The sequence below is a fragment of the Phyllobates terribilis genome, unplaced genomic scaffold (genome assembly GCF_046119375.1).
Source record: "Phyllobates terribilis strain yellow unplaced genomic scaffold, ASM4611937v1 Scaffold_1__5_contigs__length_1240528914, whole genome shotgun sequence".
Taxonomy (NCBI): Eukaryota; Metazoa; Chordata; class Amphibia; order Anura; family Dendrobatidae; genus Phyllobates; species Phyllobates terribilis.
The window spans coordinates 752,152,285-752,178,130 of NW_027362761.1; the positions used below are offsets into that span (position 1 = coordinate 752,152,285).

A 25,846-nucleotide genomic window follows, 5' to 3' on the forward strand; every position below is an offset into this window, starting at 1 on the left:
TTTCACGGTTATTAGACACCCAAAAAAAAAACATGCGGGGATCGCTCGTGCATGGCAGGCAATCCCCGCAAAGTTTTTTTGGCCGCGAAGCATATGGGACGGAGACTCGAGCATGTCACTCAAATACCCACGATACTCAATGCATACCAGAGCACCCGATGCAAACTCAAGTAGCGAGCACTTGCGCTCAACACTAGTTGCCATATCGTCATCTTTTTTTCTTACTTTTGAAAAAAATCACAACCCCATCACAATCCTAACCCCAAACCCAGCCCTAGCCCTAGCCCTAACCCTAGCTCAACCCTAACCCGAGAGTTTATTTTTTACGCCGTTCCTTGTGCGGTATAAGTGATTAGAAGACCTTATTCTTCGGGTTGGTGAGACTACAGCGATACCAGAATCATATGGGGTTTTTATGACTGACAGCTGTCACACACTAAAAGACGCATTTTTTGTAAAATCTAGTTTTTGCATCGCCATATTTTGAGAGCTATAATTTTTCCAGATTTTGGCAGACAGTCATGTGACGGCTTGTTTTTGCGGGATGAGTTGACGTTGTTATTGGTGCCATTTTCAGGCACGTGACATTTTTTGATCGCTTTCTATTCCGATTTTTGGGAGGCAGAATAAACAAAAACCAACAATTCAGGAATTGTTTTTTTTGTTTTTTTTTATTCTGTTCCGCGTGTTGTAAAATTGATAAGGCGGCTTTATTCTTTGGGTCAGTACGTTTACAGCGGTACCACATTTATATCGTTTTTCTATGTTTTGCACTTTTACATAATAAAAGCAATTTTATGGAAAAAATAATTTTTTAGCATAGCTTTATTCTGAGAGCTATAACTTTTTTATTTTTCGGCTGATGGAGCTGTATTGCAGCTTGTTTTTTGCAGGACGAGATGACGTTTTCAGTGGTACCATTTTTATTTCTATTCGTCTTTTTGATCGCGTGTTATTCCATTTTTTGATTGGCTGTATGGTGATAAAGCATTGTTTTTTGCTTTGTTTTTTATTTTATTTTTTTACCGTGTTCACTGAAGGGGTTAACTAGTGGAACAGTTTTACAGGTCAGGTTGTTCCGGACGCGGCGATACCAAATATGTGTACTTTTATTGTTTTTTTGTTTATTTTTATAATAATATTTATTGATGGGGACATTATATTTTTATTTTTGGTGGATTATTTTTTTTTTTTTTTTTTTTATTTTTACAATTTTTTTTTTTTTTTCACTTTCTGACAGTTTTTATACTTTTTTACTTTGTCCCACTCTGGGACTTTCACTTTTTTTATTCTGATCGCCTGCATGGCACAGGAATGCAGCACCATCCCTGTGCCATGCAGGCTGTCAGCGCTGGACAGGGAGAAGATAGTTTGGAGATGCACTGCGCATGTCCTGCTGTCTAGTGACCCGGATGTTGTCATGACGACATTGGGTCATCATGGCAACATCCTGGAAGCCACGGCAGACAGAGCTGGAGGCCGGAAGAGGAGGTGAGTATACCGATCACCTCCCCTTGCCACCGCAATGCTGCGATCGACTTCGATCGCAGCATTGCGGGGGTTAATGTGCTGGGAGCGGTGCGGGACCGCTCCCTGCACATAGTACCGGGTGTCAGCTGTGACAATCAGCTGACACCCGGCGGCGATCGCGCCTGCACAGCCTGTGTGCGCGCGCGATCGCGATGACGTACTAATACGGGTCAGGCTCTTAAAGCCCAGGGCACTGACGCGTATTAATACGTCATGGGCTGTAAAGGGGTTAAAATCACTATTTCATCAGCATGAGATTATCACTAGAGGACTAGTAAACCTGCTGCCATGTTGTCCTCCATATTTATGAGCTCTTTATAACCCCACCCCAACCATTGATTGGCAGCTTTCTGTGTACACTGTGCATAGGCAGAAAGCTACCATTCTGAAGTGTTGGGTGGGGTTATAAAAAACTCAGCATTCAGAGAACTGATTGATCTGCAGCAGATAAAACAGTGATTTTATCAAAACTGCAATAAGCAGCCCAGTGACACATTCCTGGAATCAAAGTCTCTGCCCCTACATTCTGTCCTCAGATGGGCTAGCAAAAACCTGATGACAGATATTGACCATTTTATTGTCTGATGGTCACATACCAAGCCAATGATTTGTAGTACATCAGTAATACTAAGTATGCAAAAGCATATGTATGTCAATAGAGTAAGTAGAAGGTGTAATAAACACAAAAAATCTATATTTGATTGTTTCTATGCTTTTTGTTTTATATTTACAGCCCAGCACAAAAGAAGAAGGCACTATGAATTACCATATAAATGTTACCTTTCTCCCTTGCTTTGGAGTAACCACAAGTCATTCAATAAAAAATAAATTGTTCAATGCAAGGATATCTGGAGCAGCATATAATGTCACTGTTATAGCTGCTAATCAAGCTCAAACTGCTTCTCCATGGTCTACTGTCATTGAAGAAGACGGGGCAGGTATGGTCAAAGAGGTATTTTGGGTTGAATTTAGACAAACCACTTGTTATATTCATTCTTTTGAGCTATTTAAAAATTGTTCTTTGTAGAAGTTTGTACATTTTGCAAAAAAAAATAATTATTTACAATTATATGTTTCAAGGCAGGAAACCCCTGCTTTGAAAGTTGTAGTCATATTTAAAATAAAAAGGTATCATGGCTGAAATATACTTCTTTTGGCATACATTGTGTATTGTCTATTATATAGAAATTGTTATGCACTTTATTAGCTGAGGTTCAGTTCAAGAGCCTTAAACTAATGAAGAAGATTTGTGTTTAACTCCTTCCCGACTGGGTGATTTTCCATTTTTGTGCTTTCGTTTTTTCCTCCTCTTCTTCCAAGAGTCATACATTTTTTTATTTTTCTGTTAATATAGCAGTGTTCTTTTTTCTATGGGACAAGCTGTACTTTTGAATGAAAAGATTTTCTATAATGCTAGTGGTAGATGGTCAATACGAGAGAGAGAAAGAGTGGGAGAGTGAAGGGAGGAAGAGAGAGAGAATATAAAATGAGCAAGGTGAGTATAGTAGTAGTTCAAAAACATAGTACTACTAATATGGAAAAATTCTGCAAAGTAAGAATTCTTTAAAAATGTACTGTTAATAGTTTATTTTTACCAATCAACAAAATGCAAATTGAATGAGCAAAGGCAAAATTTAAATTAAATCAGTATTTGGGATAACCAACTGGATGAGGAACAGCCAAACTCTGCCAGAAAGGCAAGACTGAGCACAGCAACAAGTCACAAGGTAGATATACTGAATCAACAAAGTATCTCCCAGGCCAAGATTTCAAAGCAGACTGAAGTTTCAAAATGTGTCGTTCAAGCTCTTTTGAAGAAGCACCAAGAGATGGGCACTACTGAGGACAAAAGACGCAGTGGTCAGCCAAGAAAACTTAGTGCCAATGAAAGACACATCATGCTTACTTCCCTTTGAGGTTGGAATAGTGCCATTAGCTCACAACTGGCAGCAACCAGTGGGACCCAGCTACACCCATCTACTGTTTGGAGAAGACTGGCCAGAGTAATCTTCATGGAAGAATTGCAGACAAAAAGCCACATCAACTTCATAGAAACAAAGTCAAGTGACTCAGCTGTGCATGAAAACAGAGTATCTGGGGTTCAGAAAAATGGCAGCAGTGCTTTGGACCAGTGAGTTAAATTTGAAATATTTGGCTATAACAGAAGGCAGTTTGTTCACCGACAATAGGATGAGTGGTACACTAATGAGTGTCAGCAGGCAACAGCAAAGTATGGTTAAGGCTCCTCACAAGTTTGGGGATGTATTTAATAAAATGGAGTTGGGGATTTGGTTAGGATTAATGGTGTACGTGACGTGCCCCCTGGGGCCATGGGGTGCTCGGTAGCTGGGCCAGTCCTTTTCGAGGTAGTCACGGTGGCAGTGACCCGGTCCGTGGTCCCGGGCGGTCAAATAAAATAAAGGGGAATAAAGTTTTTGGGATAATGTTCATGACGCCACCTGTGGTATGCGGCTATATGGGGCCGCCGCTGCGGTGCAGGTCCACTGGGGTTGATGGTGACGCAGCAGAGTTGGTTCAGCTCTCCACGGGCAGAGCTAAGCTCCAGGGCAGTTTATGGTGATTTGAAGAGGTAGATGTTGTCGGCAGGGACAGTGTAGTGCACGGCAGGTGACGCAGTAATTAGGCAAGGACACAGTGGGGTACATTCTTCAGGCTTTACTCACAGTTGTTAAGTTCTCCAGGTTACAACCGCCGAATTATAACCACCCACGTCATCCTGTGTCCTCCAGGGAAGTGATCTAGCCAACTCTCAGACAACTTGGGTGCACTTGAACGGGATTCCTTTCTTGTGTACCTCTCCAGGTCGACTCCCTGCACTGGCTCTCTCCCTCCTGCCCTGCACCTCACACACAGTGTCCCGAGCCAGTGACCGCGGGCCCTGTTGGGCGACGTCCGATCTGTCCCCTTGGTCCTATATGACCACCTTTTCAGCGAATGTGTGTGGACTGTAGCTACGGTACATGAAGATACCGCAACCTCCAGTTTGCTAACTATAGTTTTTCAATTTTTAACTAGTCCAGTTCAGTAGTGGTGCTCCTTCCGGGGGAACATTTGTCCACCACTGGATGGCCCAGCCGGGTCATCAGCCTCCGATGGCAGGGGTGTGTTCTCCTGCTCCACCACCACCCTACTCACATGTAGGGCATACCACCCCCATTCTCCATGGTGCCGGGCATACGTGACCCTGTCTCCAGGGTATAGATCCTGTCTCGGGTGTCCCTGCTGTAGGTGGGACTCCACATTGCGCCTGTTGACAAAGAGGTCCGTGGCCACTTGAGGCTCCCGAATGAAGCCCCAACCCCTGTCAAGATCAAACTTGACCACGGTTCCCTCGGCATGAGGACTGGGTTTGGTGGGCTTGACTTTGCGGGCCGGGATCTTAGCCTGCATGTTGCGAGCCTCCATCGCCTCCCACTGCTCTTGTCTTTCCCACCGCTCCACTGCCAGCTTTTGGAGTTCCCAACTGAAATACTCCTCTCTCCGTAGGGCCTCTGTTTGGGTCTCCCACGGGAATCCCATAAGGTTGCCCTCCGGGTTGACCCATCTGAACTCCTCTCCTCCTTTGCAGGCAACCAGGGGCGTGGACGTGGGTATTAAAGGGGCTCCCTGCTGGTCCTCGATCCTTGCAGACCAGTCCCAAATGGCGCGCCCGTACACCCAGCCGGGTGTAGGGGCAGGTGGCTTCTCAAGGGGGCCTAGGAGGGTGTCGGTGTCGTCGGCGCCCGGGGCAGGAGTGCTGTGGTTACCTGCGCTCTCCATCGCTCCAGTACTGCGCGTCGCCTCCGGGCTCAGGACAGGACCCGCCAGGGCTAGGGTGCTGGTGGTAGGAATTAGCACGTTCCGCTGCCGGGTTAGCTTCTCCAGCAGCTCGTCCTTCCACTGTGTGACGGCAGCCTTCTCGGCTTCCTCCATCCGCCGGCCCAGCTCCTGTACCTTCGCACACATGAACCCCTAATCCTACAGGGGTAGCTTGCCCAGGACCCCCTCCAGGTTAAGAGTTGAATTTTCTGGCTGCAGGCCACGGGCGGGAGTCTGACCATCACCTCCTTCCATGGCGCCTGCCGGGTGTGTTCTGTCTCCACTGCCGGTGGCCCCGCCATGTCTCCAAGGTTTTCCTTCTCCTCTTTCATTTCGGGGGCGGTTCCACTGCAGCTTGCTGTCGGCCACACCAGGGGGCGGCTCTCCCAGACTGATGGACAAGTCTATGTATATGGCCGCAGATGCATGGGGCGGGCTCCGCTTTTGGCGCCTTTCTGGAACCCGGCCCACGATGGGAGGCTTCTTTTTGTCCTTTATCACACACAAAATGGCGCCCGTTCTCCTGGGGCGGGCGCTACATTCAGTATTAAGCACTGTCTATAGTCGCACGAGACCCGGTGTAACGGGTCGGTTCATCCTGTTCGTGACACCAAGTTGACGCACCCCCTGAGGCCATGGGGTACTCCGTAGCCGGGCCGGTCCTTTTCAGGGTAGTCACGGTGGCAGTGACCCGGTCTGTGGCCCCGGGCGGTCAAATAAAATAAAGGGGAATAAAGTTTTTGGGATAATGTTCATGACGCCACCCGTGGTATGCGGCTATATGGGGCCGCTGCTGTGGTGCAGATCCACTGGGGCTGATGGTGACGCAGCAGAGTTGGTTCAGCTCTCCACGGGCAGAGCTAAGCTCCAGGGCAGTATATGGTGATTTGAAGAGGTAGATATTTTCGGCAGGGACAGTGTAGTGCAGGGCAGGTGACGCAGTTGTGGCGCCCCTGAGGGTTCGGTCACCACAGAGGTACTGCACTTCACCCAGAGGTGTTGTATCTCCATCTCTCAGGTAAGGAGGGAGTGCATTCAACACTGCACTGCTCCAGGCCGGCTGGAAGGGCAAGATGCAATGTGTTTCCTGCTGAGCCTTGTCCCTGGCTGGAGTGGGGGGAACCAAAGGTAGGGGGAACCAGTAGTGGATGTGGGTGGAGGAAGTAGAGTAGGGGAGCACCATGATAGGAGGTATATAAACGGAGGCCATCTTAGGGTGGCAGAGCAGTCAGTGGAGAACAGTCAGTGAGCAGTCTGAGGAGCAGAGTCTCTTCAGGAGCTCTGCTCCACAAGTGGGGCCTAGTGATAGAGGCCCAGGAGGGGAGCAGAGGAGGAAGGCTCCGTTCTATAGAAGGGATCCCAGGGGGTACGGCGAGTGCAGGACGGCACCCGTACGCCCCGAATATGCCAGGTGTCAGAGGGATCAGGCCGCAAGAAGGGGACCGGCCCCTGGACCAGCCGTGTTACTCCAGGTCTCGGCTGGAAAAAACGGAGGCTTCTGACTTTTATAGTGCAGTTGCCACAGCCTCATCTTAGTCACCGTGAGGGTCAAGTAGGTCCGGGAACTCCAGGTTGCCCAGAGGGACTTCAGAGCACCCGAGCGGGACTGTGAGTGGGGAAGCGCAGGGCAGGAGGGAGAAGACCCAGCGTGAAGTCGGTCAAGGAAAAGAACATATGGAAAGCGGGGTTCTGGCAAGCACGCCTGACACATCTGAGGAAGAGCTGAACCCCCGGTCTGGTGAAGGTGGGAGGCTGACACCCGTACAGTGTACCTGTGGAACTTACATAAGAACTGTGAGTAAAAACTCGGATGACTGCACTGCATTGCCTCCGTCAATTATTTCAGCTGCGCCATTTCTCCCTATGCACTACAAGTCCCAGCATCACCACCCACCAAACTCCACACTGCCCCGGGGGCCCGCGCCACCTGTGGGGAGCAGAAACACCCCAGCTGCCATCCCATCACCCCCGGACGTCTGAAGCAGCGCTGGTAATCATTACCAGGTACCACAGGTGGCGTCACAAACTATTTACTTTATTTTTTTATTTTCTATCCAAGTTCCAATCCCCTTTTTCAAGAGTGACCCCAGGGTACGGGCCCGGGAGCCGACCACTGCGCACATCCCCTGAGCGCATCACAGTAATTAGGCAAGGACACATTGGGGTGCAGTCTTCAGGTTTTACTCACAGTTGTTAAGTTCTCCAGGTTACAACCACCGAATTATAACATCCCACATCGTCCTGTGTCCTCCGGGAAAGTGATCCAGCCAACTCTCAGACAACTTGGGTGCACTTGAACGGGACCCCTTTCTTGTGTACCTCTCCAGGTCAACTCCCTGCGCTGGCTCTCTCCCTCCTGCCCTACGCCTCACACACAGTGTGCCGAGCCAGTGGCCGCGGGCCCTGTTGGGCGAAGTCCGGTCTGTCCTCTTGGTCCTGTATGACCACCTTTTCAGCGAATGTGTGTGGACTGTGGCTACGGCACATGAAGATACCGCAACCTCCGGTTTGCTAGCTGAGTCTTGTAGTCCTCCACTAGTCTGGGGCCGGTCCCCTTCTGCGGCCTGATCCTTCCACGATCAGCGTGAACTCGCCGTGCCCCTAGGATCCCTTCTATGTCTGGAGTCCTCCTCACTGCTCCGGTCTTCTCTCCTCACTCTTCTCCTGGCCCTCTCTGACTGGGCCCTACTCCTCACAACTCCTCTAGAACTGCTAACAACTCCTGCTCCAAGGACTGGAGCCAGGAAAAATTGACCCTTCTAGATGTTTCTACACTTCTTTTGTACTGTTCTGTCTGTGCTCCCCTAAACTACTTCCTCCACCCACCTCCTCTACTTAGTTCCACCTTCCTAACAGGGACTAGGCCTGTGCTCTCCCTTAGGAGCTATCTGGACCTTCCCTTATCAAGTGGTGTAGTGTTGGATGTGAGTGTTTGGGTCCTGGGTAGTGCTCCCTCCTTACCTGAGAGTGGGGTACCACACCTCTGGCTGAGATGCAGTACCTCTGTGGCAACTGGACCCGCAGGGGCGCCAAATTCGCAACGCTGAGAAATTCAGTCACATATTTATCCATCATTCAATACTATCAGAGGGCATCTGCTTTGCTCCTAATTTATTATAGTGGAGGACAATGACCCCAAACATACAGCCAATGTCATTAAGGATAAGGAGTCCTAGAAGTCATAATAAGGCACTCACAGAGGCAGAATTTATGAAAGCCTACATCCACAGAAGATCTGTGATTAGTAATCAAAGATGTTTAAAACAACCTCACTTCTGAATTCCTTCAAAAGCTGTGTGGAAGTGTACCTAGAAGAGTTGATGCAGTTTTGAAAGCAAAGTATGGTCGCATCAAATATTGATTTCACATTTGTTCATTCAGTTGGCATTTTGTGAATTGATAAGAAAAACTATTACATTTCTATTGCATAGGGAAGGGGGTAGAGAGGGTAGGAGCTTGGCTCGCTAGAAAGGCATAAGAATCGTTGCAGGCAAATATAACTGGTGGGTGCCGTAATTGCTGGTGACTTCAGCCAAGATTGCAGAGGTGAAAAGGGAAAACTCCAGCACATCCACTCAAGTAGAATAAAATCTTCTTTTATTACAACAGTTTAAAAAAATGTGATGTGTTATCACTAGTGTTGAGCGAGCACTAAAATGCTCGGGTGCTCGAAGCTCGGGCCGAGCTCACTGTGATACTCGGGTGCTCGACCCGAGCAACGAGCCCAATGTTAGTCTATGGGAGACCCGAACATTTTTGCGGCGGCTCCCCCGGCAGTCTGTAGAAAGCCTAAAAAGTGCCCAAAACGATAGTGACAGTGCTCAAATGACATGGGGACAGCATGGGGATCGCCCCTGGAAGCATATCTGACCCCGAGGTCACTGCTGTCAACAACGTGGTCAGAGGTATTAAGTCACTTTTACAGGCTCACAATAAAACGTTCAAAAACGAAAGTGAAAGTGCTTTCCTGTGAAATATGTTAACCCCTTAACGACCATGGGTCTTTCTGTTTTTGTGTTTTCCTTTTTTGCTCCCCTTCTTCCCAGAGCCAGAACTTTTTTTAATTTTCGTCAATATGGCCATGTGAGGGCTTATTTTTTGCGGGACGAGTTGTACTTTTAAACACCATCACTGGTTTTACCATATCGTGTGCTAGAAAATGGGGAAAAAATTCCAAGTGCAGTGAAACTGCAAAAAAAATGCAATTCCACAGTTGTTTTTTGGGTCCTTTTTTTACCACGTTCACAGATTGCTAAAACTGACCTGCCATCATTATTTTCCAGGTCGTTACGAGTTCATAGACACCAAACATGTATAGGTTCTTTTTTATTTAAGTGGTGAAAAAAAAATCCAAAGCTTGCTAAAAAAACAAAAAAAAATGATGCCATTTTCTGAGACCCTTAGCTTCTCCATTTTTCGGGATCTGGGGCCAGGTGAGGGCTTATTTTTAGCGTGCCGGGCTGACGTTTTTATTGATACCATATTGGGGTAGATCCGATGTTTTGATCGCCCGTTATTGCATTTTATTGCAAAGTTGTAGCGACCAAAAAAACTTAATTCTGGCGTTTAAAATTTTTTTCTCGTTACGCCGTTTACTGATTGTATTAATTCTTCTTTTATATTGATAGATCGGGCGATTCTGAACGCGGCGATACCAAATTTGTGTATGTGTTTTTTTTTTTATATATATATATTTTATTTTGAATGGGGCGAAAGGGGGGTGACTTAAACTTTTATATATTTTTTATTTTTTTTATTTTTTTAAAAACTTTTTTTTTACACTTTCTGCTTGCTTCTATAGTCTCCAGAGGAGACTAGAAGCAGCAGTTGTCTGATTGCTTCTACTGCATACAAGCGATGAGCAGATCGCTTGTATGCAGGAGAAATGCTCACTTGCTATGAGCGCTGACCACTAGGTGGCGCTCATAGCAATTGAGACATGACAACCACAGGCGTCTGCTGCAGACCCTGAGTTGTCATGCCCACCCATTGGTGACCCGCGATCACGTGACGGGGTCACTGATGGGCGGGGCTTAGGACTCCCGGAAGCGCGAGTTAAATGCCACTGTCAGAGATTTAACATGTTAACAGCCGCGGGTGGATTGTGATTCCAATAATCAGCTGACATGTGCTCGCTTCAGTGCGGGCTCACCGCCGGAGCCCCCGCTGAACCGGCCTTCCCGACCTGGTGCGTACTATTACTGACCAGGTCCGGAAAGGGGTTAAGGAACATCCTTTCCAGGGTAAAGACTTGTGTATAAGGTAAAATAAATAACCAAAAACAAAAATACTCCTCCACACCTTGGGCTATGTTCACAAGTAGCATTTTTTATGCGTTTTTGCACGTTTGTATTGCTTTCAACCGTGACAAATGCATTCACTGGGAAATGTCATTTTAACATTTTACAACCTTATCTGGCCATGTGCTCTGTGACACATGCATATAGTGCTAAAAAGACATGGGAACAGCATGGGGAAGACCCCTGGAAGCATCTCTGACACCCAGGTCACTGCCTAAAAGTGTGCCCATCAGAAGTGATCCTTGCCGCATTAGAAGATGCAGACTTGCAACTATCCCCGTGCAAGTCCTTGTCCCAGGGCAGTTTTCAATTGTACCTCCCCCATAACTTGCAATACAAGCGCAAGTATGCTGCCTGCCACCCACCCACCCCCAGGCTGCAATACCATACTGCTAGCTTGCTTGCACTTGAAATTTGGCCTTTTAGGCATGTGGAGGTGGAATCTGGCCACCACGTCATGGCTGCGTCGGTAGCCTGGTATTCATACTCAGTTCCCAGCCGCCCCGCAGCCGGGTGCCCACACACAGTCCCCAGCCGCGTGGGGGTGGCCGGGTGTCCATAAACGGTCCCCAGCCGCCCCTATTTGTCCCGGTGCGCCTTATACACAAGCGCGCATACCAAAACATTACCTGTGCCCTCCCCAGTGCATTTAGTGGGAAGGACAGCCTAGCCACAAACACGTGGACAAGTGAATGTGGCCAGGAATGGTCCATCTCACTGACGCCTTCACACTGGGTTAATATTGTGGAAGCCGGGACACAGTTGGACACTGGGATGCAACACGTCCTCCAGACATAGAGGATTGCGGGTTCTGGGTCAATCAGGCTTCAACACAAAGTTCAGAAGGTAGACAGCAGCAGTGGTCAGCCTCCTACAGAACGAGTAAATTATTCATGATCATGAGGCCATCCACCTCCTTAGCTTTCTGTTCCTTGAAATGCAAGCGCATGTATGTAGTAGCAGCTAGGCCTGAGGTGGTCAGCGTTTTGGCGCATATTCTACCTCCTTCGAGGATTGCTGGATGTTTTCCTGCTACTATCCCAGTTCTATGACTCCGGTTAAAACAAAGCTTCAGGTGATGAATGATGGATGAGGTGGTGGCAAAGGAGAAAGAGCAGGAGGAACAGGGACCATTCACATCAATATCAGGCCAGCCAACCACACATGTAGGATATGTTTCTGTACCAAAAGGAGCGGTTCAGCTACACAGTTATAAGGCATACAGTGAATGCAATGCCTACCAAAAATTTAGAGGCACTCCAATGCCCCTTGGAAGTGACATGGAGGTCAGAGGGCCTTAATTAAACCGTTTTTTCCATTTATAGCAACTGGGTCTCCTGTACACTGTTGGCCTAAGCAGGGAATGGAAGGCTTTCCAAAAATTATTAGGCACTGCAATGCCCCTTGAAACAGACGTGGATTACAGCGTATTAAAAACCTTCTACCCATTATTGGGGAGTGGGTCTCCCTTAGTGTTCGCCTATGCATTGAAAAGCAAAAGCTGACAAAAATTAGGAGGAAATGCAATGCCCGTTGCAAGAGTCGTGGAGGTTAGAGGTAATTAAAAACAACATGTCAATGCCCCTTGGAAGAGCTGTGGAGTTCAGAGTGGTTTAACAAGACGGTTTTAATGCCCCTTAGAAGAGACGTGGAGTTCAGAGTGGTTTAACAAGACAGTTTTAATGCCCCTTGGAAGAGATGTGGAGGTCACAGTAGCTTAACAAGATGGTTTTAATGCCCCTTGGAAGAGACGTGGAGTTCACAGTGTGTAACGGGTCTGGGAGGCGGAACCTCTGAGCTACTATACAAGGGGGCGGTCCTTGTAAGGGAGCGGGTGGCGACCAGGGTAGACGGGCAGGCAGTCACAGCAGGTGACTGGGACAGTCTCTGGATGAACGGGCAGGAGGTCACGGCAAGTGACCGGGGTAGTCTCTGGATGAACGGGCAGGAGGTCACGGCAAGTGACCGGGGCAGTCTCTGGGTAAAGGATTGGTACGACCTGTGGCGGCAGATGATAGACGTGAGCTCCCAGGTGAGCAGGCGAGAGTCTCTGGATAATCGGGTGGTCACAGCATGTGACGGCGGAGCCTCCAGGAAGACCAACAGACAGGTGGCAGATGAGCGCTCCCAGGTGAGCGGGCAGGAGTCTCTGGACAGGCGGGTGGTCACAGCACGTGACGGCAGAGCCTCCTGGTAGGCTAGCAGACAGGCAGCAGATGAGCGCTCCCAGGTGAGCGGGCAAGCTGGTCCTTAGACAGACTGACAGGAGTTGGAAGGCAGACCGTCGGACCTCAGGCAAGCAGGCAGGTAGAAGATGTGCGCTCCCAGGTGAGCGGGCAAGCTGGTCCTTAGACAGACTGACAGAAGTTGGAAGGCAGACCGTCGGACCTCAGGCTAGCAGGCAGGTAGCAGGATATCAGGCAGGAATTAGACAGCAGACTGGCAGGAATCTGGCAGGTATCTGGCAGGTAACTGGCAACGGGACCTGAGGGCTGAAGCAGAGTAGTGAACAGTGCTACAACATTGCTCGGGCACCTCCATTTTGGAGGAGGTGCCTTTTATAAGGGAGGTCCTCCGGCAATTGCCCGGGGACTCCTTAGGACGGCGCGCGCGGTCCCTTTAAGAGAGGGGGAGCGCGCGCGCCCTAAGCACACTGCCGGGGAAGGAGCGCGTGCCGGAAGCAAGCGGGGAGAGAAGCGCTGGAGGACGCCGCGCCAGGATCGGGGAGGTGAGAGGGACGGCGTCTCTGCCTAGAACGGGGCAGAAACGCCGATGCTACACAGTGGAATAAAAAGACAATATCAATGCCCCGTGGAAGAGACGTGGAGGTCACAGTAGCTTAACAAGACGGTTTTAATGCCCCTTGGAAGAGTGGTGGAGGTCGCAGTGGAATAAAAAGACAATATCAATGCCCCTTGGAAGAGTGGTGGAGGTTACAGTGGAATAAAAAGACAATATTAACGACCCTTGGAATAGATGTGGAGGTCACAGTAGCTTAACAAGACGATTTTAATGCCCCTTACAAGAGCCATGCAGTACAGCATATTAAAAACATTATTCCCATTATTGGGGAGTGGGTCTCCCATAGTCTTTGCCTATGCCTTCCAAGAAAAAGCTGCCAAAAATTAGGAAGGGGGAACTTGCAATGTCCCTTACAAGAGCCATGCAGTACAGCATATTAAAAACATTATTCCCATTATTGGGGAGTGGGTCTCCCATAGTCTTTGCCTATGCCTTCCAAGCAAAAGCTGCCAAAAATTAGGACAGAGGAACTTGCAATGCTGGCAACATGGACCACGGTCACCCTGGTGGTATGGTGGTCGTGGAGGCTGAGGATAAGGAGAAGAGCAAAAAACAGCCGAAATGAGGAAGCGTATACCCATGTGTGGGTGTGAAGCGATGCATGGGAATACACCTCCCGAAATAACACAGTGGATTTGACTTTATGTTACTCTGCTGTCATTTGGTGGCGATGAGAAGTCTGGCCCAATCCAGCCCTTGTTCATTTTGATAAGGGTCAGCTTGTCAGCATTGTCAGTTGACAGGCGAGTGCGCTTATCAGTTATAATTCCCCCAGCGGCACTAAAAACACGCTCCGATAACACGCTAGCGGCAGGGCAGGCCAGGACCTCCAAGGCGTACAAAGCGAGTTCATTCCAAGTGTCCAGCTTGGATACCCAATAATTAAAAGGCACAGAGGAATCACGGAGGACGCTGGTACGATCGGCAAGGTACTCCCTCACCATCTTTTGAAACTTTCCACTCCTTGTGAGAGTACCCCGCGCCTCAGGGCCTGTAAGCTGGGCGGGTGTCAGAAAACTGTCCCAGAACATTGACAGTGTTCCCCTGCCTCTGCTGGATTGGAGTTGCATCTCTCTCGCCTGTACGCCTTGGTTGGGCAACAAACTGTGACCTCTGCCGCTAGCGTGTTCAGATGGGAATTTTTTTAAGATTTCTGCAGCAAGGACCTTCTGGTATTGCCCCATTTTTGTAGACCTCTCCACCCCAGGAATAAGAGAGTGAAAGTTCTCCTTGTAGCGGGGGTCTACAAGTGTCACCAACCAGTAATGACTGTCACCCAACATTTTGACAACGTGAGGGTCACGGTTAAGGCAGCGTAACATAAAGTCAGCCATGCGTGCCAGACTGGTAACGGGCAAGATTTCCGTGTCCTCACCAAGATGACGACTGACCATTCTCTCCTCCTCCTCCTCCTCTTCCTCCTTCCCCCTGTCCTCAGGCCACCCACGCTGAACCGACGGTATGACACTTGTACAGGTACTACCGTCTACAACGCATGATAGCAGCTCCTGTTCTTCCTCCTCCTCCTCCTCCTCCTCTCCCTCATTGTCCCCCAATGCACATTGGGATGAGATGAGGTTGGGCTGTGTGTAATCGCCCGCTACGGCTTCTTGATCCATCTCATCATTCTCTGGCTGCAATGCCTCCTCTTTAATTCTCTGCAGAGAGCGTTGCAAAAGACAGACAAGTGGGATGCTGACACTAATGATGGCGTCATCGCCACTCACCATCTTGTTGGCCTCCTCAAAGTTTGTCAGGATGGTACATATGTCAGACATCCAGGTCCACTCCTGAGGTCTTATGTGTGGAGTCTGACCTGAATATCAACGGCCTTGTTGCAGCTGGTACTCCACAACTGCTCTCTTCTGCTCACAAATCCTTTGCAACATGTGGAGGGTAGAGTTCCAACGTGTGGGGACATCACACACCAGTCGGTGTGCCGGAAGCTGCAAACGCTGCTGCAACACAGCAAGGGCGGTGGAAGCTGTAGCCGACTTGCGAAAATGAGCTGACAGGCGGCGTACTTTCACAAGCAGATCTGGCAACTTGGGGTACGATTTAAGAAACCGCTGAACCACGAGGTTAAGCACATGAGCCAGGCATGGTACATGTGTGATCTCTCCTCGCCTCAGAGCCGCCACCAGGTTACGGCCATTGTCACACACGACCATGCCGGGATGTAGGTTCAGCGGCCTCAGCCACAGATCTGCCTGCTCTTTCACAGCTGTCCACAACTCACAAGCAGTGTGAGGTTTATCACCTAAGCTTATGAGTTTCAGCACAGCCTGTTGCCGCTTGGCGGAGGCAGTACTGCAATGCTTCCAGCTTGTAACTGATGTGGTGATATCTGAGATGGAGGCTGAACATGAGGAGGAGGAGGAGTATGCGCAGGAGCTGTACACTGTGGGGGCAACTCTGACTGACATAGGGCCCGCAATCCTCGGTGTGGGGAGGATGTGTTCCGTCCCAAGGTCCGACTGGGTCCCGGCTTCCGCTATGTTTACCCAGTGTGCCGTCAGAGAGATGTACCGTCCCTGGCCACAAGCACTTGTCCACGTGTCCGTTGTCAGGTGGACTCTCCCAGTAGCTGCGTTGTTGAGGGCACGGCAGATGCTTTGGGACACGTGCTTGTGTAGTGCGGGGATGGCACACCGGGCAAAATAGTGTCGGTGGGGACCGAGTACCGAGGGACGGCCACCGCCATAAGATTGCGGAAGGATTCCGTCTCCACCAGCCTAAAAGGCAGCATTTCCAATGCAAGCAGTCGTGAAATGTGCGAATTTAGGACTGTGGCCTGTGGGGCGTTAGCTGCGGATTTCCGCTTTCGTTCAAAGGTCTGGGATATGGACAATTGAACGCTGCGGTGGGACGTGGACGTGGACGTTGATGCTGTTTCTTGAGAAGCTGCCATAACAAGTGAAGACTGAGAGGAGGGGGCATCTTTACATGCAGTATGGACAGGGGATTGCCTTGCACACACAACAGGGGGTTCTATTGCACGCACAACAGTGGAAGAAGCAGTGGTGACACCCGCTGACAATGGTCGTGGACCCTGGGTTTCGCCCCACAAAGTCGGGTGCTTTGCTGCCATGTGCCTGATCATGCTGGTGGTGGTCAGGCTGGTAGTTTTGTCACCCCTGCTGATGCTGGCATGGCAGGTGGAACATATGGCCTTTTTGGGGTTATCAGCAGAGTCTTTAAAAAAATTCCAGACTCTGGAAGACCTACCGCTTGTACTGGCAACTTCCCTCGTGTTGGTGTTACAGGGAACGGTTGCCTGCCTTCTGTCTGCGGCCACCACACTGCTTCTTCCTGCCTGTTGGGGTACTCTGCCTCCCTCCCCCTGTGTGCTGCTGGCCTCACTCTGCTTGTCCTCCTTCCACGTTGGGTCAGTTACTAGATCATCCACCACCTCCTCCTCTTCCACTTGCGCACCACGATCCTCCTCCTCACTTCCTGGCAATTGTGTCTCGTCATCGTCCACCTCTTGTGACAGATTGCCAACGTCGACTTCCTGTGGCCGTGGCTGTTCAAATATTTGGGCATCGCAACATGGGATCTCCTCTTCCACCACTTCAAGCGTATCAGGCGAGGGGCCCAAATATGGAAATGGACCAGTGAACAGCTCTTCAGAGTGTCCAAGTGTGGGATCACTTGCTGTCTGACGACACTCGGCATGGTGGGAGGAAGGAGCATCAGGGTGAGGAGGAGTATGCAGTCGAGACTCACGGCTACTAAGAGTTGACCGTGTGGAAGACAGACCGGAGGTGGTGGTGCCCAGGTAACTGGAAGTATTGTCTGCTATCCAATTAATAACCTGTTCACACTGATCAGTTCTCAATACTGGTGTTGTTCTGTGCTTCCCTAGTAATTCGGTCAAGAAGTGGGAGCGAGAAGATGTGGCTGTTGGTTGTGGCACATTTTCACCTTGGCCACGGCCCCGTCCTCTGCACGAACCATCACCAGAACGTCCACTTCCACGTCCCTTGCCACGCGCCTTGCCCATTGTAAATGAAGTAAAATAGCTTACACTTGCACTATCAATGGAAAAAGGGTAATAAAGAGTAGATTAGAACCGTGGAAGAGGAAAACCACAGTTATTGTTTACTGGGGTATACCACACTTTTTTAAATAGAGATATTTGCGGCTGAACAGTGAGCGACACACTCAAACTGCTTTTTTTTTAGATACCAAAGGCCCAAAACTGGATAGTACAGCGATTTGACCCATGGAACTGCGAAACCACACTGGGATGTCGGGCCTACACAAGACTATTTTCAACAGATATATTTTTGTGTCACAACAGTCAGGAGACACTACTGTTTTTCTTTACGGAAAAAACTACCAAAAGCTGAATAATAGAGATTTTTTACCGTGGAATGGCAAAACCACAGTTATTGTTTACTGGGGTATACCACACTTTTTTAAATAGAGATATTTGCAGCTGAACAGTGAGCGACACACTCAAACTGCTTTTTTTTTAGATACCAAAGGCCCAAAACTGGATAGTACAGCGATTTGACCCGTGGAACTGTGAAACCACACTGGGATGTCGGGCCTACACAAGACTATTTTCAACAGATATATTTTTGTGTCACAACAGTCAGGAGACACTACTGTTTTTCTTTACGGAAAAAACTACCAAAACCTGAATAATAGAGATTTTTTACCGTGGGATGGCAAAACCACAGTTATTGTTTACTGGGGTATACCACACTTTTTTAAATAGAGATATTTGCGGCTGAACAGTGAGCGAAACACTCAAACAGTTTTTTTTTTTAGATACAAATGGCCCAAAATGGATAATACAGAGGTTTGAACCGTGGAAGTGCAAAACAACACTTCTGTTTCTCTAGCCTACACCAGACTATTTTCAACAGTTATATTTGTGTCTGAAAAATCAGAGACACGCTTTTTTTTTGGGGGGGGGAGGGGGGACACACCGAAAGGTTAATAAGACGGGTATTTGTACAGTGTGAAGGAGGTAAAAAAAAGGAGGATTTAGATGGAAAAAAAAGGATTTTTCCTGGCCCCCGACACCTGGTGCTAAGTCCAGCAATTTGAGCAACAGGAGCACACAGGACTGTAATGCAGCGTTTGCTGGTATAACCACTGTGTCTCCTATACAGCCTGCCTGCCTGGTATCTGGGATGGATATTAGTCCTGAAAAGGACTGTTTGTTTGTTCTGGCAGCCTTTACAGACCCTACACTAACTATTTCGCAGTTTATATCTCTCCCTAAATCAGCAGCGCTGTCCCTACACTGTCTAATCCGGAGCGACTGTGTCCAAGATGGCGGCGCCCGGTTTTAAATACTCGAGGTGACGCTGTGCGGCCAGCCAATCACTGTAATGCCCACAACCAACATGGCTGCAGCATTACAGTGACTGGCTGGCAATCCCTGCATGTTCATTGGCTCTGTAAAGAGCGCCAACTATGCAGGGCGGAGACCCGAGCTCCCGCCCGAGTAACCCGGAAATGCTCGGTGCTCGCCGAACATCCCAAGTAGCGTGATGCTCGGGCGAGTACCGAGCAGTGTCGAGCATGTTCGCTCAACACTAGTTATCACCAGTAAGAAAAACATGCATGAGACATACAGCTGATGCTTCACTGATGTTAATTTTTAGCATGATGGTGATTGGTTCCAGGTTATATTTATACTCACCTATCCTTTAGCATGACATTATATGACTAAGGGTGTGGCAGTGCACCAGAAATGCAACTGTGTCAGGCTTGAAGGGCTCCCCTCCATTTTTAAACATTTTTAAAATGTTCTAATAAATGAAAATGTTATTCTAGCTCAGTGGATGTGCTGGAATCACCCCTTTTTGTCTCTATTGCATTTCTAGTTTTAAAAGCATTCTTACTGTGCAGCATTTTTTCCACACCTGCCTAAAATGTTTACACAGTACTATATATTTCTAATGTTATTAAACACGAGTACAGCACCCACTGCCCTACTGTATGGCTAAGTGCCCACGATGCAGAAATGCTGCATATCTTTTCTGCTTCTCCCTGGCAGGAAAAACACATGTGGATTTTACATGCGTTTTTCCTACCAGGTAGAAGCGTTTGTCAAGCATTTTTGCATGCATTTCCGCATGCGGGTTGTCAAGCGATTTCCAAGCAATTTTAGCATCACTTGGAAAAGTGCTTGACAACTTGGTCACACTATATAAATCCATGCAACCGGCATGGATTTATATAGTGTGACCAAGTAATAGTTAAAAAAAAAGAATAAAAATGGTAAAAAATAAAAAATAAAGATTATACTTACCTTCCGATGGCCCCCGGTATTTTCTCCGCTCCATCTGGTCTGTTGTATGGGTCGCGGTGGTGTGAAAGTACCTGCAATGACGTCATTGAGTCATGTGACAGGTCACACGACCGCCGATGTCAGAGGTCGCGTGACTAAATGACGTCATGGCAGGTCCTCACACCACCGCGACCCATACAGCAGACCAGACGGAGCGGAGAAAACACCGGGGGACATCAGAAGGTAAATATAATCTTTATTTTTTATTTTAAAGTCTCCTATTCTCCAAACCCGGGTACCATCCGCACATTGAATCGCTTAATATCCGTATGTGCAAATGTGCTGACACGGATATTAAGCGATTCAATGCAAGTCAATGGTGGCAATTACGCTGCCTGTCCGCAAAATTAATGGACATGCTGTGTATTTTTCTGCAATGATAATCCGCAGCGGAAATTTCCGCAGCATGTGCACAGCACATGCGGATTATCGTTGGGGACCATGGGGCACGTATTACCAAGTGTTTTTTAAGTGTTTTCGCTGCGGAAATTCCGCGGCAAAAACGCTTGAAAAACGCATAGTGGGCATGCAGCCTATAGCAGCAACATCCCCTAGACATTGAGTTTTCTGCACAGATAGCAGGTAAGATTTTGGACAATTTTATCACTTCTTATTTGACACTTAAATGTTCATGTGGCGCCCCTGAGGGTTCGACCGCCACAGGAATGCTGCACTTCTTTAATGGAGTGTGGTGTTCCTCCTCTGAGGTAAGGCCGGTGTGATGGTAGTGACCTAGCCTTTTGCATCCAACACCACATTTCCACCAGAGGGAGCTCGTATGCTCTAGGTGCTGCTCCCCTGGTTACAGGGATACTGGGGAACACAAAGTGGTAAGAACCAGTTAGTGGGTGTGGGTGGAGGAACACTAGTTAGTTACACTTCAAATTTCATATTTAATAGAATGCCATCTTTGATCTTGGTCCTTTGGTTCTTGTTCAGTCTAGCCTTTGCTAGTCTGTCGGCTGTCACTGTGCTGTCAAAATACTGTGTGTAATGTGACTTCCCTCCGGGAGCGCAGATCCTGTGTGGGTGTGCACCGGCCAGGGACACAGCCCTCGTACCCCGATCTTGGGACGAGAGGTAGGTTGCAGACAAGGAATGTCTCAACCCGGCCGAGGACCAGGATCAAGAAGGCCCGGGAGCTTTAGAGTGTGGCTCCCTAGCAAATGGGTCCCGGGGAGGATACAGACGGAGCGGAGCACGCCTCCTGTCCTCGCCTACCAGGACGGGAAAGCCCGGTTAGGCCCTGAGGATCCCGCCGGGCGTCGGATGGAGAGGAATTGCCACCCGACCCCTACACCTGAGAGGAGCTCAGAGGGAGACCCGGCCTATCCACACATGCACAGACGGGAAGGGGTGAAGTCTGTAGTGCAGGAACACCCTGGTGTATTGTCTCTACCGAACACTGGACTTCCTCGGAGGTAGTCGGACCCCCGTCCCAGGTGGCCACAGGACTCCGCGAGGAGCAGGGAGTCGCCTTCCCGCTAATACATCTGAGTGAGTAAAGCCTTGGAAGTTCACCCCTATGGCCTCCGGACTGTTCATTACGCGCCATACCACGCGACGCGGTGCCCATACTCCCGCGCTACTGCTAACCCCCCTTCTTCCCGCCTTGCCTGCCCTGAGGCCCTGCTCCGCCTGTGGGGAGCAGCGAGAACTTTAGCCACCATGACACCAGGCCTCAGCGGACTGTAGCGGCGCTGGTGGCCCTTCACCAGACACCACAGGTGGCATAGTCGTTAATCAGCCACTCAACCCGGAATAGCCCACACCATCTCTTTCTAATGTGACAGCCCTGAGCACGGGTCGGGCCCAGGCCACGGCTGCATCCCATCTCTTCAACGCAGGGCCCGACACCGAGTCCCCCATCACCCAGGGTAAAACTTTCTGAGTAGAGGCGTCACATTCGTACAGGTCCCAGTGATGTGCATGGGAGAGCAATCAAAGAGCATATCTGTAATGGGTTTTTGTGGTCCTCTAGATCAGACATAACTTAACTTACAGTGCTTTTCTTATCCCCTTACCAACATCCGCCTTATATATACGGCGCAAGTCGGTTGTGGGTGTGCGACGCGGGCTCACAGGGTGAGCTTGCCCCATACCTGGCAGGTAATGGCTGTGTGTTTACAGCCGGGACCTGCTTCTAACAGCCGCGACTGTTAACCTGTTAAATGCCGCTGTCAATCTCTAACAGCAACATTAACAGCGTGCCAACATGGAGGTGCATCATTCTATGTGCCCATCGGCACTCCTGTGAAGCAATCATGGGGCGCTTATGGGTTGCTATGGCAGTGTGTTGAAGACCTCTGTGCCTTCCATTATGGAACTCCCTTGAAACCCAGCCTGTGGCTGAGCTTCAAAGGAGACCATGGTTTTTACTATATGCAGCAACACTGTGGTATTGCTATTTATTATATAAGCGATCAGATGATCACAGGTTCAAGTCCCCTAAGGGGACTAATAATACAATGAAAAGTAAAATAAAAGTTTTAACAAATATGAAATAAAAAAAAAAGTTCAAATCATTCTCTTTTTCCCCATTGATTAAAATAATAATAATAAAAAATGTGTTATTTCCACATGCAGAAAAGTCTGATCTATCAAATTATAAAAATAATTAACACGATCAGTAAACACTATAAACAGAAGAAAAAGCAAAACGACAAAATTGCGTTTTTTTGGTCTCTGTAATGCCGCAAAAATGCTGTAAGAAGCTATCAAAATGTCATATCGATCCAAAAATGATATCAGTAAAAATGTTTCGCTCCGCAAAAAACAAACCCTCGCACGGCTCCATCGATCAAAGAATGAAAGTGTTACGGTCTTGAAAAATGGTGACACAATCAAAAAAATGTTTTTTCAAAATTTCTAATTTTTTTTCACCAATAAAATAATGAAAAACTGATTTGGTATTAAAATAATCGTACTGAGGAGGAGAATCATATTGCCGGTCATTTTTACCAAACAATATACGCTGTAAGGCTGCGTGCCCACGTAGCGTTTTTCAAGCGTTTATGCTGCGGAATTTCCGCAGCATAAACGCTTGTGAAACGCTAGGTAATCCGCACCCCATGGTCCCCAAGGGGATTCCGCATGTTCTATGCACATGCTGCGGATTTTTCCGCAGCGTTTATGCTGCGTACAAAAATCCGCAGCATGTCATTTAATTTTGCGGTAGCGCAGCGGAACTCCCGCCATTGACTTGCATTGAAACGCATAGAAACTGCGATTGTACATTTGTACAAGCGGCTTCTATGCGTTTCTATGTGCGGATGGTACCCAGTTCTGGAGGAGAGGAGACTCTCATCCAGACCTGGGTACCATTGTACCTGTAAAAAAAGAATAAAATAACAAATAAAGTTTATACTCACCTGTCCGGCATCTTCTCTCTGAATGCCGGCATCGCTGAAGGACCTGCGGTGACGTCACAGTCATGTGACCGCAGGCCCTTCACCGCTCTGTCTCGCGATATGCCGGCAGCCGGGAACCAGACAGGAACGAGCGCTGCAGCCACGCCGGGGCCTCGGGGGTGAGTATAGCTTTATTTGTTTTCATTTTTACGGTTCACACTGTATAAATTCATGCTGTTTGCATGGATTTATACAGTGTGACCTAGTTGTCAAGCACTTTCCAAGTGATGCTATCGCCTGGAAAGCGCTTGTCAATCTGCATGCAGAAACGCATGTGAACCCGCATGTGGATCCGCATGTATTCTGCAGGAAAAACGCATGCACAATTTGCCTGTACAATCTGCATGCGTTTTTTCTGCCAGGGAGATGCAGAAATGCTGCAGAAATTTTCTGCTTCATTTCTGCATCGTGGGCACATAGCCTGAAAATAATTCCCAAAAAAACAATGCCAGAATCACATTTTTTTTTTCATAATTTCACTGCACTTGGATTTTTTTTTCTCATTTTCCAGTACACTGTGGTAAATCGAATGGTGTCATTCAAAAGTCCAACTTGTCCTGCAAAAAAACATGCCTTTTTACATTTAGGTGAACAGAAAGATTAAAAAGTTATGGCTTTTGGAAGAAAGGGAGAAAAAAACGAAAAAAAACAAAAAACTAAATTGACCGCTGCAGGAAGGGGTTAATAACATTCTGGATAGTGGAAATGGAAATTGCAAACAGAAAGTTAATAGGTATATAGTGCATATAGCCAGCTGCTGTTTATGAATCAAATGACAGGAGAGGGTGGAAGAGTAATATGGAAAAAGCTCTGTTGCTTTTGGATGTTGGGGTGAATATTTCCTGTGCCTTTTCGTCTTTATTCCATGTATTTTCAAAACCTAATCTTGTTTGATGAGACCATGTCTGCTGAATACAAGTAGCTTGTGACATTTATAGGATTATTCTCATTTTAGAAAATGTGTAATATTGGAAAGGTGCTTGAACAAGCAACTTTGCAATTTACTTTTCATTAAAAATCCTTTCCATTCTCATGCATGAAGGGTTGTTTAATTTTCTTCTCAGTGGCTAAGTTACCAGCCACCGCTGCAGTCTATTTGGAGCTTGTAAGTGCTGCTCTAAAGCTGATTGTCCAGCTTCACCGGATCCGGCTACCTTTAGTGCCATGAAGACAGCCCCTTTGAAGTTTACACAATCAATTTGTTCCCTAATATTCTACTCTTGACTTCGATTAAAGCCGAACAAATTAGAACTAACTTGTTCAAATATAACTCAATTGGATAAAATCGAAAGTGCCTAAACAATTGCACATATCAAATTTTATGTAAAAATGTGTTTGCTCTTGTACTCATTATATTTCATACTTTCAGCAATAGCCTTTGAAAATGTCACATTATCTGGAAATAATCTAACATTGAAGTGGAAAGAAAAGAAAGCAAGAAAATCATCATATTGCATTGTATGGAAAACCAATGAGATGAAAAGGGCAAACTTTAGCAATCTTACAGAAAATCTAACCAATAATGCAACCATATTTACAGGTAATCTACAACATTGGGAACAGTAGATCATACAAGGTTTGCACAATTATTAGATAACTTGTATTTTTGATAATTTATTTTATTAATGAACAATTACAATGCTGGTGGTAAGGGCCAATTTTAGACAAAGTGGGGCCCTGGCAAAAGTTAAGAGTGGGGCCTCAATTGGTAGCATATTACACCATCACAAAGAGACATTTAGGTCGCATTTACATGGGCTGAGTGCGATCGACAATATTCAAGTCGTTCGGCGCTTATTTACCGGTCCCTTTACACAGGCTGACTAAGAATGATGGGCCAAAACGATCATTAATAGATCAATCTGTCCCCATGCATGTTGTCAGTAGCACATCTGCAGTTTATACCAAGTGATGTGCTAATGAGAACAATGACTATTTTTCCAGCATAAGCAATCTAATCACCCTATGAATGAGCATCATTTTGTTAATTTGTGGGGTGATTGCCAACATGTTTAAACATATGAACTCTGATCTTTGCTGTATTTATAAATGTGGATGCTACATACACACATACTGTATGTGACACAGACACTGTATGTAACACACCCATATACACACACTGCATGTTACACACACATATGTGTTTGCACAGAGCACATACACATACATATGTATACACAGAGCACATATATACACACCCAAACATGTATATAGAGAGAACATACATACAAACATACAACAAAGTATTAACCGGCACCATGCGTGCTGAGTGTACCTTTCAATGCGGAGCTCCGGGATCAGTAACAGCTGAAGCAGCAATCCTCATCAGCACCTCCAAAGATGAAGTCCATGGAATGACAACCAAGTAGAAATGCACGGGGTGGCACACTGCATGAGCTAAAATCTTCTTTTATTCACACATAGTTAAAAGCATGCTACCTGGACTCGTAGAAGCGTGCTTGGCACGCGAAACGGCCGTCATCCGACTGTGGACCCTCTCCCCCACATACATACTTTTAACTATGTGTGAACAGTAACCGTATGTTACATAGTAACATAAACATGTATACAGAGAGCACATACATGCATATATGTATACAATGACCACATATACACATTTGTATACAGAGCACAATCACACACATATGTATGCACAGAGCACATACACA

At 47.6% G+C, this 25,846-nt stretch overlaps 1 protein-coding gene across 1 annotated transcript in view; it reads left to right on the top strand.

Annotated features, from left to right (window-relative positions):
• The window catches only part of IL12RB1 (interleukin 12 receptor subunit beta 1), a 247,624-nt gene that overhangs the window by 172,377 nt on the left and 49,401 nt on the right, over positions 1–25,846 (top strand). Inside the window, exons 8-9 of the mRNA XM_073636892.1 lie at positions 2,264–2,468; positions 24,547–24,717. Coding sequence (XP_073492993.1) covers positions 2,264–2,468; positions 24,547–24,717 — 376 coding nt within the window. The remainder of the gene's footprint in view (positions 1–2,263; positions 2,469–24,546; positions 24,718–25,846) is intronic.